At 32.8% G+C, this 15,163-nt stretch overlaps 1 protein-coding gene across 1 annotated transcript in view; it reads left to right on the forward strand.

The window, feature by feature from the left end:
- The first annotated feature begins 4,177 nt into the window (after positions 1–4,177).
- LOC139521319 (uncharacterized) overlaps positions 4,178–15,163 on the forward strand; it is a 76,469-nt gene continuing 65,483 nt past the window's right edge. Inside the window, exons 1-2 of the mRNA XM_071314797.1 lie at positions 4,178–4,540; positions 14,146–14,249. Coding sequence (XP_071170898.1) covers positions 4,468–4,540; positions 14,146–14,249 — 177 coding nt within the window. The 5' untranslated portion in view covers positions 4,178–4,467. The remainder of the gene's footprint in view (positions 4,541–14,145; positions 14,250–15,163) is intronic.

Genomic DNA, 15,163 nt, shown 5'->3' on the forward strand with positions numbered 1-15,163 from the left:
TGAAGTAATGGTTTATTTGCATCATTAGAGTATTAAAAAACAAGTTATTGCATTTTAATAGCAAAGAGATTCATGTTAAGATAGTAGAATTGCAAGTTTAAAAAAAACAAAAACATAAAAAAAATAGTTGTATATTAATTTTATATATATTAATAAGAAGATGTGTGGGGAGGGGTGGAATAAGGTCGACAGCCACTGTATCACATGTTCCTGACTTTAGTACATACAAAATAAAGAAAAATGTGGCGAGGATAGAATATTTGAAAGCGATACACATGTCCATTAACTTTGTATACAATGGCGTAGCAACGAATTAAAAAAAAATCAATAAATACGTTCAGATTTAGAAGTTTACTTGATTTCATTTATTTTTCTTCCTAACATCCTATTAGATTTTTTCAGTCGTAGATTAATTTATACATTTTAACAAACAATATTAATGCAAGAGTACATCTATATGCAATCTAGAATACACGTTTTCTAGTTTTTGTAAAGAATTCTTTGAATTAGCACTTTTCATTATAATGGTTATATGTATGAGTCCATATATTTGTGGACTTTATGTAAAAATATAATCTAACAGTCCATTCTGTACACTATTTTACAGGTCGTCGTCCTGCGGCCTTATATCTGTCCAATATTTTACAAAATGGACTGTTAGAGGCGAACATCTTACTTAAAACAATTTTATATAAACTTTATTTACATTATCCTATATGTTGGTCCCTTTTAAAATAGAATGAAATTCAAAACAGTGTGACTGTGGCCATTGATTGCCACATTAAATTTATCCATTGACTGGGACAATTTACATGAACGTTTGTCTGTTACGACCACTGTTAACGACGTAAATACGATAGGCATTTAAACTGTGGGGTCACCAAAGGTTTCTTAACGCCTTTAATTATAAAATAATTCAAAAAATTAATCAGGAATAACCTTTATGTTTTGATTCAAATAATTGATATAAATCAAAACATCGTGTTATTTCTGATTAGTTTTTCGAATTACTCTATTAAGGTGTTGAGAACCTTTGGTGACCCCATAGTTTAAGTGTCTTTAAAAAGTACATAGTGAGCAGTGGTCGTTACATACAAACGTTCACCAAACTTGTCCCAGTCAATGGATGAATTTAATGTGTCAATCAATGGCCACAGCTACACTGTTTTGAATTTTATTCTATGTACCGCCAGAGGATGATCTTACACTGACACACCAAGTCCGAATAGGATAACAATTACTTCTTTAACGCACGTGAAACTTGTAATTCATAATCAACTAATGTGACACAGTGTAACTTAATACCTGCTTTTATAACATTTTGTTTTGGCATAAGAAGATATTTTAAAGAGAAGAGCTATATTCATTATAGGATTTTTTTTGTCGCTTACAGTTATTATCTATCTTCTCTACGTTCTCTAATACTAGACTATCACATTATCGTATCGGAGATTTTTTCTCTTTTTATAGAATTAACTTCTGAGAAATCTGAGTGTCACTTGCATGGTTACCTTTACTCTTTATTTTTGTTATATAACATACAAGACATACGTCGTTTCTTGGTCGTCAGTGTTTGGTAACAGTAGTAGTTTCTAATTTTTGCAATTATCTTGTCAGAGAATTTATGAACCTCTTCAAATGTGACAAATGTGCCATAATATGTCGGTTTTATAAGACAAAGCCTCCATCAAACTAAAATCAAGTACTTAGTCTACATAAAAAAAAACTTTAAACAAAACATAGTCCAGCTAGTTTGACTACGTACATAACCAGCATGTGGTGGAGTGAAAACGGTTCTATGCTTAGACCATAGTTTCGTGAAGATAAACCACTCAAATAAAGCCTTAATATCTCAAGCTACCAACAAGATGACCACAAGCATCAATAAAAAAAAATTAGACGGCCTATGATATTGAAAGCATGGTAAAAATAGGCGGCCTATGATATGTAGACTATGGTAAGATAAGAATAAACGGTCTATGATGTGGAAAGCATGGTTAAAATAGGATCACTTCTATAACAAACATACTAAAAATAGGATCGCGTCTATGGAAAGCAGAGTAAAAACAGGATATTTTCTATGGAAAGCATGGTAAAAATAGGATCGCTTCTATGGAAAACATAGTAAAAATTGGATCGATTTCATTGAAAGCAGAGTAAAACTAGGATCTTTTCTATGGAAAGCATGGTAAAAATTGGATCACGGCTATGGAAAACATGGTAAAATTTGATCGATCCATGGAATGCAGAGTAAAATAGGATCTATTCTATGGAAAGCATGGTAAAATAAGGATCGCTTCTATGAAAACATAATAAAAATTGAATCGATTCTATGGAAAGCAGGGTAAAAATCGGATTGTTTCTATGGAAAGCATGATAAAAATTGGATCGTTTTTATGGAAGGCAGGGTAAAAATAGGATCCCTTCTATGGAAAGAAGGTTAAACATAGGATTGCTTCTATGGAAATCATGGTAAAAATAGGATCGCTTCTATGGAAAGCATGGTAAAATAGGATCGCTTCTATGGAAAGCATGGTAAAAATAGGATCGCTTCTGTGCAAACATGCTAAAAATAGGATCGCTTCTATGGAAATCATGGTAAAAATAGGTTCGATTCTATGGAAAGCATGGAAAAAATAAAAACCTTCTTATGGAAAGCAATAGCTATGGTTTGCTCAGTCATTGGTTGAATAAACAAATAGGATCCCTTTTATGGAAAGAAGGTTAAACATAGGATTGCTTCTATGGAAATCATGGTAAAAATAGGATCGCGTCTATGGAAAGCATGGTAAAATAGGATCGCTTCTATGGAAAGCATGGTAAAAATAGGATCGCTTTTGTGCAAACATGGTTAAAATAGGATCGCTTCTATGGAAATCATGGTAAAAATAGGATCGCTTCTATGGAAATCATGGTAAAAATAGGTTCGATTCTATGGAAAGCATGGAAAAAATAAAAACCTTCTTATGGAAAGCAATAGCTATAGTTTGCTTAGTTATTGGTTGAATAAACAAATCTGAAAAAAGTGTGCAGAATTTGCCAGAGTCTAGAAAGTATCTAAAATCGCTAGATCAACGGTCGAAAGGGTAACTATTACTGAATTGTTAGTATAAAAAATTATATGCACCTACAACCCTGGTTATTGAAATATATATGAAAACTGTCTACAGGGTTTTTAATATATTGTATACAATTTTCAATGGATAAGTTCTATTTGCGAGATATCAATAGAAGGAAGGTTGAGCAATGCTATCCACTATCAATTAAATCAGGAAAGTTCAATACGTGCTTCTGCTAGGTAATATGGTTTCTTTGGCTAAGAGTCATATATCTACAAAACCACTTATTTTTGAAAAAGCTTCTCCTTTCGTGATTTTATTAAGAACGTGAATGATTGATCAAACTTGGCGATATAACAGAAGTTATCAAGGGAGCCATCAAAACACATAGGTTTAATGTGGGTTAAATACAAACGACATTCAGCATACACCAGCTTTGATATCATTTGACCATGTGGTATTTATCTCATTCTTTTTACTTTCATAATTATGTAATAAAGAAATGACTTGAACTAGATTTCTAGACAAAAATTAAAACCAAAAACTCTATTTCTTTTGCAAATTGTTTATGTTTGACATTAAGACAGATACATGGATCAAGTTTGATTAAATATGTACAGTTTCTAGTATGGTCAGAAATGAGTACATCAACTCTAAGGAACGAATACCAGTTGTGCAATATCTAAAACACACATAACAGTTTCTAATGGCAACACTATTTATTTTTATATATTTTTTTGTGTTGGGGATAAATAATTTACTGTATGTTGTTTTATCCATACAAGATTTAAGGTGTTCCGTGTCCTATTTTCGAAGAATATTTTTCGCTCCTGAATTTTTACAGGTATAGATATAATATTTCAAAATCAAAATTAAAAAAAAGCAAACTTCCAAACTCATCAGGTGCAAGATGTGATCCCCATATTTTCTATACATCATAATAATGAAATCTTCCATGTCTGGCTTTCCATCCCATTTAAAGTTGATGAAAATTCCTTGTATTTCTTGCATACAATGGTTTTGGCAAAATAAAAAATGGCGAATAGTTGTGTCATAGGCAATCATACCGCAGTCTTCTTATTTTATTTGAGCTTACTTGTTTGTTCACTTTAACACAATTTTTGTTACATTTTTTCGACGGATTTTGTACACAGAGCGGATTTAAATGATTTAATGGAATAGAGACAGAATAAAAAAAAAAAAAATATTCCATGATTACACGTAGGAAAATTTATATTTAAATGTATAAAGAGGCGTTTCAGTTTGATTTAAATTATATGTAAACTAAACAAACCCTGAATCGCAATGAAAATAATCGGCAGTCAAGCAAGGCACATTCCCTCATCAGATGACTTTTTTCTGGATATAAAAATGTTCATATGTTAAAGACACCACACTTCCTAGAGCAATGAAGTCCTTATGTGTCAGCATTTTGATTGTCAACTTCATTGCATGTTTATGCTATACAGATATTTTTAACAGTAAGTCATTTCATTCATTGCATTACTTCATAATTATTCTACCCTCAATATATTTATGATAAAACTTTTTATATTATTATATTTTCATCTTTTAACACTATATGCATTCCTGTCCTTAACAAAATCAGGTTCGTTCAAATATATTTGAGAAAAAGTTATATTTTTTAGTTTTTACTGATTTATACAATTACACGTCTATTTAAGGGGTAACATCTTTTTTTTCGGGGACATCTCGATGGTTAATTTACACACGACGTATTTCTAGAAACAGTTGCGGATCCAGGTTTTTTAAAAAGAGAACAACACAGATAAACTTTATGAGTTGGACTTTTAAAAACTCTATATAGATATAGGGAGATGTGGTGTGAGTGCCAATGAGACAACTCTCCATCCAAATAACAATTTAAAATAAGTAAACCATTATAGGTAGCTTGCAAGTGTACATACTTTATATATGCCGTTCATATTTTAACGCTTAACAGCATAATTTAACAATAAATAAAATTTTATTATGTTCTAAAATCAAATAATTCAATGTTTTTACAAAATGACCCACACGAAGACTGGGTCTAGCTGTTGGCAATCCATTTTAAATTAATTTAAAAAAAAATAATTTAAAGGTCAATGAGTGTAACTGATTTTAGTAATAGTTACAACTCCGGCTCGTTGAACATCAACTGAAAATCGTAAAAAAGTTCATGCATTTATCTCTTATCTTATCTGAAATATTAATAATTAAATTCTTTCAAAATATTTACAATATTTGTTAAGCACAGAAAATCTCCGAAAAAACGTTTACAGATTTGTGTTAAAACACAAAATCTCCGATTTAAAATCCATTAATTTTTCGGTATCTCCCAGCTATTCCTACATTTTGCACTAATCCTACAAACATAGTTCAATAGCTGTTGTTATAAAGGTAATTTGTTATTTTTGAAATTCAGGTTTAATTGATTTATAGGTAAGTATATATGTGCCAAAAAAAAACCACACCCTTTTTTGAGGTTTACTTTTAAAAATTGTAACTTGGATGGAGAGTTGTCTCATTGGCACTCATATCACATCTTCCTATATCTATTGACACATCTGTGTCATCTCTGCTATCGTTCACTAAAATATCGTCATTTCAGCTTTATGGACTAGCAATAGGTTGTAATTTAGGTCGAATTGGTCGGTCCGACATCTCTACTTGATCAAGATTCGTTACTATCAGATCTCCCTCTGCCTCTACATCAACCCCTACCACCACGCCCACGTGTTCTAGTATATTTTGGTGGCATGACTGTATTGTTTTCGAGAAATCTACGTATTAATCAGAAATAGAAGGAATGTAACTGTATTAGTATGGAACACGATGTTGACGTTATTGCTGAGAGCGTAGTAAGATCGCGGTATGAACGTACTTATAATCGTGGTAAGAACGTGCTATAATCGCAGTAGAACCGTGGTAAGATCGTGTTGCAATCGGATAACTCGTGGTATGGTCGTAGTGACAACGTGATTAGCGTAGATAGATCTTGATAAGCGTAGTGAGGTCGCAGAATAAGCGCGATGAGAACGTGTTGTAATCGTAGCGGGATCGATGTAGAAGCGTAATGAGGACGTAGTAGCATCGTGAAAGCAATGAAAAATTACATTTTCATGCCGCTCATACCGCTACCTCACCACGATATGAATTTATTTTAGATTGCGGTGATCGTGGTGCAATCGTGGTCTAGTGGGACTGGGGCTTAACATATTATTGAGAAATAATATTTCATTAAAGCCCCAGTCCCACAAGACCATGATTGCACCACGCTCACCGCGTTCTTAATTTTTTGTTCAGATCGTGATGATCGCGGTATGAGTGGCATGAAAATGCTAATTATCGTCGTTTATACCGCAATCCCACTAGGCCACGATCGCACTACGATATGTGAAAAAAATTTTGACGATCGTAGTGCGATCGTGTAGATCGCAGTAAGGTCGTATCACGGTCGTGGTGAGGTCTTCAAGATAGTGATGAGCGTGGCCAACTTTGAACATGTTCAAAACAATCGTGGTGTGGTCGTGGCGAAATCAGGTCATATTAGAAGCGCAGTGAGAGCGCAGTAAGGTCGTGCTAAGATCGCAACGGTCGCTGTACAATCGTAGTGAGAGCGTAGTGAAATCGTGATTCGATTAGGAGAGACTGCGCTACAATCTAACAGCGATGTTTTTACGACCTCACTACGACCATCACGTTCTCACCGTGACCAAACTACGCTTCCACTACGACTATGCCACGTTCACACCACGCTGTTGAAGATCAAAGTACGATTCTAGCACGCCCATGCCGTCCTCATCACGCTCTTCTTACGACCTGACTACGTTCATACTACGATCATCATGCTCTTCACATTATCACATAAAATATATAAAAAAGAATAGCGTCATAAGGACGGCATGGGCTTGCTAGAATCGTCCTATGGTCTTGAACAGTGTGGTGTAAACGTGGTATAGTCGTAGTTAAAGCGTAGTTTGGTCGTGGAGATGTCATACTAACGGCGTAGTGGGGTCGTAATAACGTTTCTGTGAGATCGTAACGCTGTCTGTCGAATATAATCACGCTTTTGATACGCTCTGGCTACGATGACATTGCGACCTTTGCGATCTTACCACGACCTTACTGCGCTCTAACTACGCTTCTACTACAACATGATTTCGCCACGACCACACCACGACTGTTTTGAACAGGTTCAAAGTTGGCCACGCTCATCACGATCGTAAAAGACCTTACCACGGTCGTGATACGACCTTACTGCGATCTACACGATCGTCAAAATTTTCATTTTTTTCACAGATCGTAGTGCGATCGTAGCCTAGTGGGACTGCGGTATAACTCATGATTTAGTGAATGTTGATCGCAATCTAATAAGCTTTCGAGTTTGTAAACTAGGTATTTAATTGCATGTGACATACATGTACTAGTAACTTGTAATAGCTTTGATTTTTTTCTTTATTTTTCATGCGTTTTCATTTGTTAATTTAACTTTTTCTTATAATACGTGTTTAATAATTTGTTGAATTAAATTATATCGTTAAGACTCATTTATTACTCGCTAGTTACCTTCCAGTGCACGCATACTTACATTCTTTCATCACGCCGTTTTCTCTCTCGAATCTGCAACGTGGAACATCCGCAGTTCTAACGAGAGGTAAATTAGTAATAGTCACTGCATACGGGAAAATATTGGCGGATAGGATGTACAGGAAGACAAAAATGTAATAGCAGTATATTGTGATAATATAAGGGATTCTGTTTTACCAAAAAATTATGTCCACTTGTTTTTTTAATGGAAAACGTTGCTTATCAAGTATATAGAACATATTCAACTTTTGTCTTTAACTTTAACTAACTGCATATATATGTGCAAATGTACTAAGTGTAGATCATTTTCGTTCTTAAAAATATTTTAATACGACTTGTGTTAAATCGCCGACTATCAAAATGAGTATCGAATTACAAGATACAAGCTCGATTTCACAATCTATATTCCCTCATGTAATAGAGACAAAGAAGGGTGGAGGGGAAATTCAAATCGGATTTTGTTTCATTTAGTAATATTGGTTCTTTGAGAGTAATAGGTGTATATTACTTAAAATTCACAATTATTTTGGAAAGAAAAAAAAAAAACATACCTTTTCATAAAATAGTGTTCAATCTTTTTGATAAAAAATAATACCTATTTCAATGTAGTTTTATGTTTCAAAATTAAATACTCCTTTATTGAAACTGCTATGAGCACGCGTGGTTAACAAGTCCAAGGAATGTCCAAAAGGGGTCGACAGACTATGCTAACTATTCGGCCCGGTTGTATCCTTTGAACCATCGTGTTCTTTGAAGAAAAAATCACCAACCGTTATTGCTGTTTCTTCATATTAATTTCAACGATGTTTGTCCGATAATTCAGTCTTTTTTAAACTCATGATGCTTTCTTTAATCAAACTGCATTTGGGCACAGTAATCAAATTTTTTGAATAACGTTAAGTGTGTTCCTTTTAAATGGTAATAATGTCTTTATTCAGGTTGTATGTATGTTTTTTGTCTTAAAAAAATATACGAATACTGTTGCAATTTTCGTAAATAATGAAATCATGAAATAAGTGAAATGTCTTTTTGTATACTAGACCTCCTAATTCACGAGTACAAGTAACATCTGTCTCTTATTATTGGCCTGAACATGTATTCAAAACCAGACTACTTTGTAAAAATCGAGATACCCCCTCATTTAAGTGAGAGGTTATAAGCTAGCTAAATCCATCATCTTATACATAAGAAAATGCCTGTATCAGGAATAGGACAGTTGTTTCCCATTCGGTTGATGTGACTGAACTTTTGATTTTGCCATCGTTATTGGACTTTCCGTTTTGAATTTTTCTTGGATTTCGATATTTTTGTAATTTTATTTTCATTTCGAAAAAAGTAAAAGAAAAGTTTAAAAGGAAAATTAAATAAACCGCACACATCATACACCTCAAAATAAACTGCAACCTGTGTAAATACAGACTGCTGTCAAAATTATTTCACTTTTACATACATAGCTAGAATACAATTCATTGCATAATCTGTCCTCGAACTTAAGGTCAATAGTAACTCTCCCTTTCTACAGGGAACAAATTAAAAAGATATAGTGACATAGCTTGTTGAAAATTAAACTTTTCTCAAACAATGAAGCTTTCTTCTCAAAAAGAGTACACATAATACAGTTGTGGGATTTCGTGACAGATTAAAAGCTTGTAAAAAGTAATACAAATTAATCTGAGGTACACATTATAACATTTTTATTTTGTGACACGAAATGTCACAAAACACGTTGATCTTAATTAACACCTACACGCACTGTTCTGAAACATAATGCTGGGAAATTAATTGATATTTGACAATTTAAAGTTCCAAAATGAGCATTATCATGCATTTTAATTTTTCGTTGGAAAATAATTTGAAACATATTTAATTGTTAAGTGTGATCGTGACATGTAAATAACAAGTACTACGGATCATGTCGTTTGCATCATCCAATATATACAAACTACTGAGATCATTTCCGAACACATATTTACCCAATTATCATATTCCTCTAAATTCCCTTACCACCAAAAATACACAGGCTTTACACGTCATAGAGTTTAGAAATAATTTGTCAGATTCAAAAAGTTTCACAATGAATGACTTTTGAAATTATTTATATCTAAAGAAGAAACTTCCATGAAATATGTATTCGGTGTATAAATGAGCAGTTTGAGAGAACATGGGGTTTCAAGACCAGCCCTCTTTCTTCATGGCTTCGTTTGTTCCAAAATTATCAATAGAGATTTTTTCATTTATTTTTTTACCTAATTCTGTTTTGCTCAATGTGTTTAAATTTTGTTTTTTTGGAATGTGATATCCCCACAAAGCGTGTATATTTTGCGAATAATGAATATCGGAATCATTTTATTCTGTCTTACTGTACTGAACACAGTGGTACTGAAGAACAAATGATTGGAATACTGTTTTTTTCTTATTGGCAACATTTTTTTTTATGAATTTGGAGATAGTCTTTTTAAACAGGATGTCGGAATTCATATCGGAACCATTCGTGAACCTTTCTGATTGCGTTCCATTAATTTATCCCCAAGACCCAGCATCTAGAGAAAGCACAAACAAAGCATCATCTGTCTCCATTTTAGACATATACATCTAAGTGTATTCCAGTGGTCATCTCAGTAATAGAGCATATGGCAGATAATACGATTTCAATTATCAAATTATAAACTTTCGTCACTGAAGCATCATCATCGGAAGGACTATTACATTTCTAATAATTTCAATTGTCTATATAAATTTAGTTTAGCTACTTTTGGGGCCAGATATTTGTTATGATGCTTTTGTTAACTAGAAAATTCAGGTTGTGCGTACCTTTTTCTAGGTGTATATAAACTATAAACTATAAATAAATACTAGGGTTAGATTTGTGTGAGCCAGACGTGCGTTTCATTTTAAAAAAACTCATCATTGACGGTCGATTAAAAAAAAAAATAAAAGGCCAAATAAAGTTGAAGTGGATAATGGGTATATTATTAAGGCAGATATAATCGCTATTCTAAAGATTTTATCAGTACGAGAAAGAAAAATTAAGCAAAATTGATTATATTAATATTTCCCGGTATTGACCTAATGAATGCTTAGACTAACAAGTTTAATTCTGTTTTGAATTTCGGTTAGTGGTAAATGTATTTTAAACTACCAACCTGCACTTAATACTATCGGTTCTTTATAAAAAAGATCACATTAGTTGGATTAATTTTGTATTCTGTTATAAAATTAAGGAATTTCATGGCAGTATAGTCACAGCATTAACAGTAATGTGTCCCGATTATTTCTATTCAACGTTATTCGGGCATGTCACTTAAAGTCCGTTTGATTTCTTAATTCAAACTTATACGTAAGTAAACTTTTGAATCATGTTGTTTATCATGGAGCGTATCTTTGTGAATATACTTTGCAAATTAGAATAATTAATGTTTGTGAAGTTGACCTTAAAAATGAGTATGGATTCTCCAAAAAGTCATGATCCAGTATAGTCGGGATAGCAGGGAAATAATTATATTCATTCAGTTAAAACAAAAGATTATTAGCATTAACTTAGACAGATTACTTTTACATTAAAAAAATCACTGTAGAAAGGAATGCGCATAGGTAGTTCGAATGGTATATGTTGATCAACCGACACTTAGGTCATTGATATGTCATAATCAAACATGTTAATCTGTTATCTATTAATTTACGTTTTTCCCCTTACACAATTAGTTTTAGAATTTAACAATTGTTAGTTATGGTTTATGTTTTATTATTAGGGGAGATAATCAAATTAGACGTTTATAAATAGTCTTTCACAAAAAAATTCAAATACTTAAAATTTCTCACTTAAACATACGACATAAAATCACAGATTTTAGATGAAAGTTGTGGTTTATATGTTTAGTTTTATACGTGTATGTGTGTGTGCGTGTGTGTATTTTTTGTTGTTGGGGAGAAGGGGTGTTAGGGGGTACAAATTATATAATTATATATTATCAACTCAGGAATCAAGTCAGATATATAGATAAAGTGAATCTTTCGACAACATTTAAAATATGACACTGTTATATAGACAGTATTAAAAAAAAAAGATATGATTTTGTAGCAAGGAGAATTCTGCCGGAGTTTCAGGGGTGCGGACCATAATATAAATCAGAATGTTCCTGACGAACGGATTGATAACAGATTACAAATATAGTTTAATACTGTGTAATAGTTTAAATGAAATAAAAGGTTCACGGTATGAATAATATTATGTTATCGAAATGTGATAGTACGGTGACAAGTAAAGTTAATTCAAAAATTTAATGACCCGAAATATCTCAGAGCTAATTTTAGTGTTTTTTTTAGATAAATATAATTATTGTTCTCATTCGCTTTGCTCACCCGAACATAATACTTTTCTGGTTACTTCAAAATAAAACTATATATATGTTTCGAGAGACACACCAAAAAGGTTTTCCTAAATAAATATTGGTTCGTACATTAACGAGGTCCAATTTGTCAGCCGTCATGGGGTAAAAACGACAAATCAAAGTATTCAACTTTATGTATAGCTAATATAGGACAGTGGTGTAGATTAAAAACTACACCACTCCAGACCCGTTCGTTTTCCACATAATTAATATTGCCAATAATTAAAAAGTTCCGGGTCGAATCCGATACCGATACCAATAGTATATTCACCTGTTACCTATTACCTTATCTGTACGTTCCGCATCTGAAAGGCGCACCATCAAACGATGTATTTAGGATTTTGCTATATACACGGGTCATAATCACAGGGTTGAAACTACTAAATTCAATCATTTTCAAATTGTTCCCTTTTGTAGTATTTTAATCAGTAAAACTTTCTAAGATAACAATACAAATACTAAAAATCTGGACTTAAAAGAAGGCGTATAGGTACAGTTTTCAATTTGTTAGCGGGCATGACGTGAAACAGCGAATCAAAGAATTCAACTTTATTTATAACAAATAGAGGACAATGCTGTTGATTAAAACATACTCCATTCCAGGACCTTTTGTTTTCCAAATAATCAATATTACCAATAATTGATAAGTTCCAGGTCGACGGGTTCAAACAGAAAGATTTGAAAGCAGAAAAAAACTGTTGTCTTATAATCGACATGACTTTATCAGATGACAATACCAATACTAAAATAAGGCTTACGCATAGTTATATACTTCAATTCAGTCACGGACCCGTGATATCACGGGTGTGTTCTAGTAATTACTAAAACATAACGTTGATAACGAATTATTGATAAGTCCTAAACAAATTCTATGGAATCATACATTGGGAACATGGCACAAAGTTAGCTTGTCATATAAATGCCTAACTTCCAAAAATTAGTAATGTACAACCCATCTTCCAACTTGTAAGAAAATAAAATAAAATATCTTTATCCACGGATATATCGACAAAAAATATTGATATTCTATATTAAGCTATGCAATAATAAATGACATCATTTAAAGTACCCATATCCTGGTATTGTGAAGTAGAATCGCTACATCATATACAAGTCTGTCACAGAACAATAATCTTTACTGAATAAAAAAGCTACTTCTCACAATCAAATGCTTTCACCAACTTACTCCAATAAGGACTTTATTTAATAATTGAATACTTCTATTTGTAAATGTATTGGGGTGTAAAAGCGTTGATCGAAGAAAATTTTGTATGCACTCGTACGGTCATCGCTTTTACAACCCTATAAATTACTAAAGGAAGCATTCAATACTTACAGTTTCATTCTTTTATTTGTTTATCTCAATCAAGGTTTTCTTTTATTTATTTATGCACTTTATTGTGGGAACTCGTGTCATCATGATTGTTACAATTCATTTTGATATGAATGTTAATTTCCTGATACCTTTGATAACTATTTACACCACTGGGTCGATGCCACTGCTGGTGGACGTTTCGCTACCGAGGGTATCACCAGCCAAGTAGTCAGCACTTCGACATGAATATCAATGATCATTTTCACAAAGTTCCATTTTACAAAAGTATGAATTTTTCAAAAAACTAAGGATTTTTTAATCCCTGGCGTAGATTACCTTAGCCGTATTTGACACAACTTTTTGGAAATTTGGGGTCCTCAAAGCTTTTTAACTTTGTACTTGTTTGGCTTTATAACTATTTTGATCTGAGCGTCACTGATGAGTCTTATGTAGACGAAACGCGCGTCTGACGTACTAAATTATAAGCCTGGTATCTTTGATAACTATCAGAATAATGCGAGATTGTTGTCAGCCAATCAAAATAACGTATTGTAATGAAACATACATGCAATGTAAATTAAATTATTACAGACTGAACATGTTAATATTGTTTTTATTTTATTCGTGCAGGTTTGTATTATTATCACAATATCCGATTAAGATTTGAATATATAAAGTACCCATATCCTGGTATTGTGAAGTAGAATCGCTACATCATATACAAGTCTGTCACAGAACAATAATCTTTACTGAATAAAAAAGCTACTTATCACAATCAAATATGTATTTTTAGGTTATAGAAATGAAGATGAAAAGTATGATCGATTGATACAACTACTACGCAGCAAAGTACGCCAGTTAAAGGAAAATGAGACAGAAAATAGGCGCAAAAACACGGTAAGTCATTTCCGGTGACCCCTTTTTATGAAATTTTGTTCTATAGTCATTTAACATAGGTATGTTATATGTGTGTCAATATTTTTACACCGATACAAATCATTGCTTACCCATGTTAGAATAAGCACAGCGCATGTCATAAAAGTATTATTTTGTTTTTAATTAAAAAATTCAGAAGTTTTGAGGCGAACCAATACGACAATTTGAAAGAGCAAACATTTTGATGATGAGCTTCGTTAACACATTAAAGAAAAGCATAGCTGAGATAATAATGGATTTTATTAATTTCTTGGTCATCAAAACCAGTACAAATATTCACTTTGATGCACGGCGAAATTCAAAAGGCATACGTTGGTGCATAACCTCCTTAAAAAACAGCCCTCTTTATATGCAGTCAAAATAGAAAACGCAAGATCTATACTAACGTTTCAACTTGGAGGCCCAGGTATAATATACTCAATATGCAGTCGCTGCTGGAATGATAATTCATAATTCACACGTCTGAAGCTGGTGTCATCCCTTTTGTTGTACAGTTTCGTTCCCAACAGACCCGCATAGTCAAAGTCGTGTGCATTTGTTATAAGGATAAATTGTTGATGTGATTCCATCAATTTTAAACCGGCTCTTAAAACGGAAATAAAAACAAATAAATATACATTAGATACCAGGATGAACATTATGTACGGCAGACACACGTTTCATCCTTAAAACACCCACCAGTGACGCTCGAAAAAAATAAGTTAAAAAGACAGCCTTAATGCTTAGTCCGTTTCTGTGTGTCTTACATTTTAATGTTGTGTCGTTGTTCTCCTCTTATATTTAAAGCGTTTCCCTCAGTTTTAGTTTGTTACCCCGATTTTGTTTTTTGTCCATCGATTTACGAGTTTTGAACAGCGGTGTACTACTGTTGCCTT

Source organism: Mytilus edulis, chromosome 4 (assembly GCF_963676685.1).
Source record: "Mytilus edulis chromosome 4, xbMytEdul2.2, whole genome shotgun sequence".
NCBI classification, from domain to species: domain Eukaryota; kingdom Metazoa; phylum Mollusca; class Bivalvia; order Mytilida; family Mytilidae; genus Mytilus; species Mytilus edulis.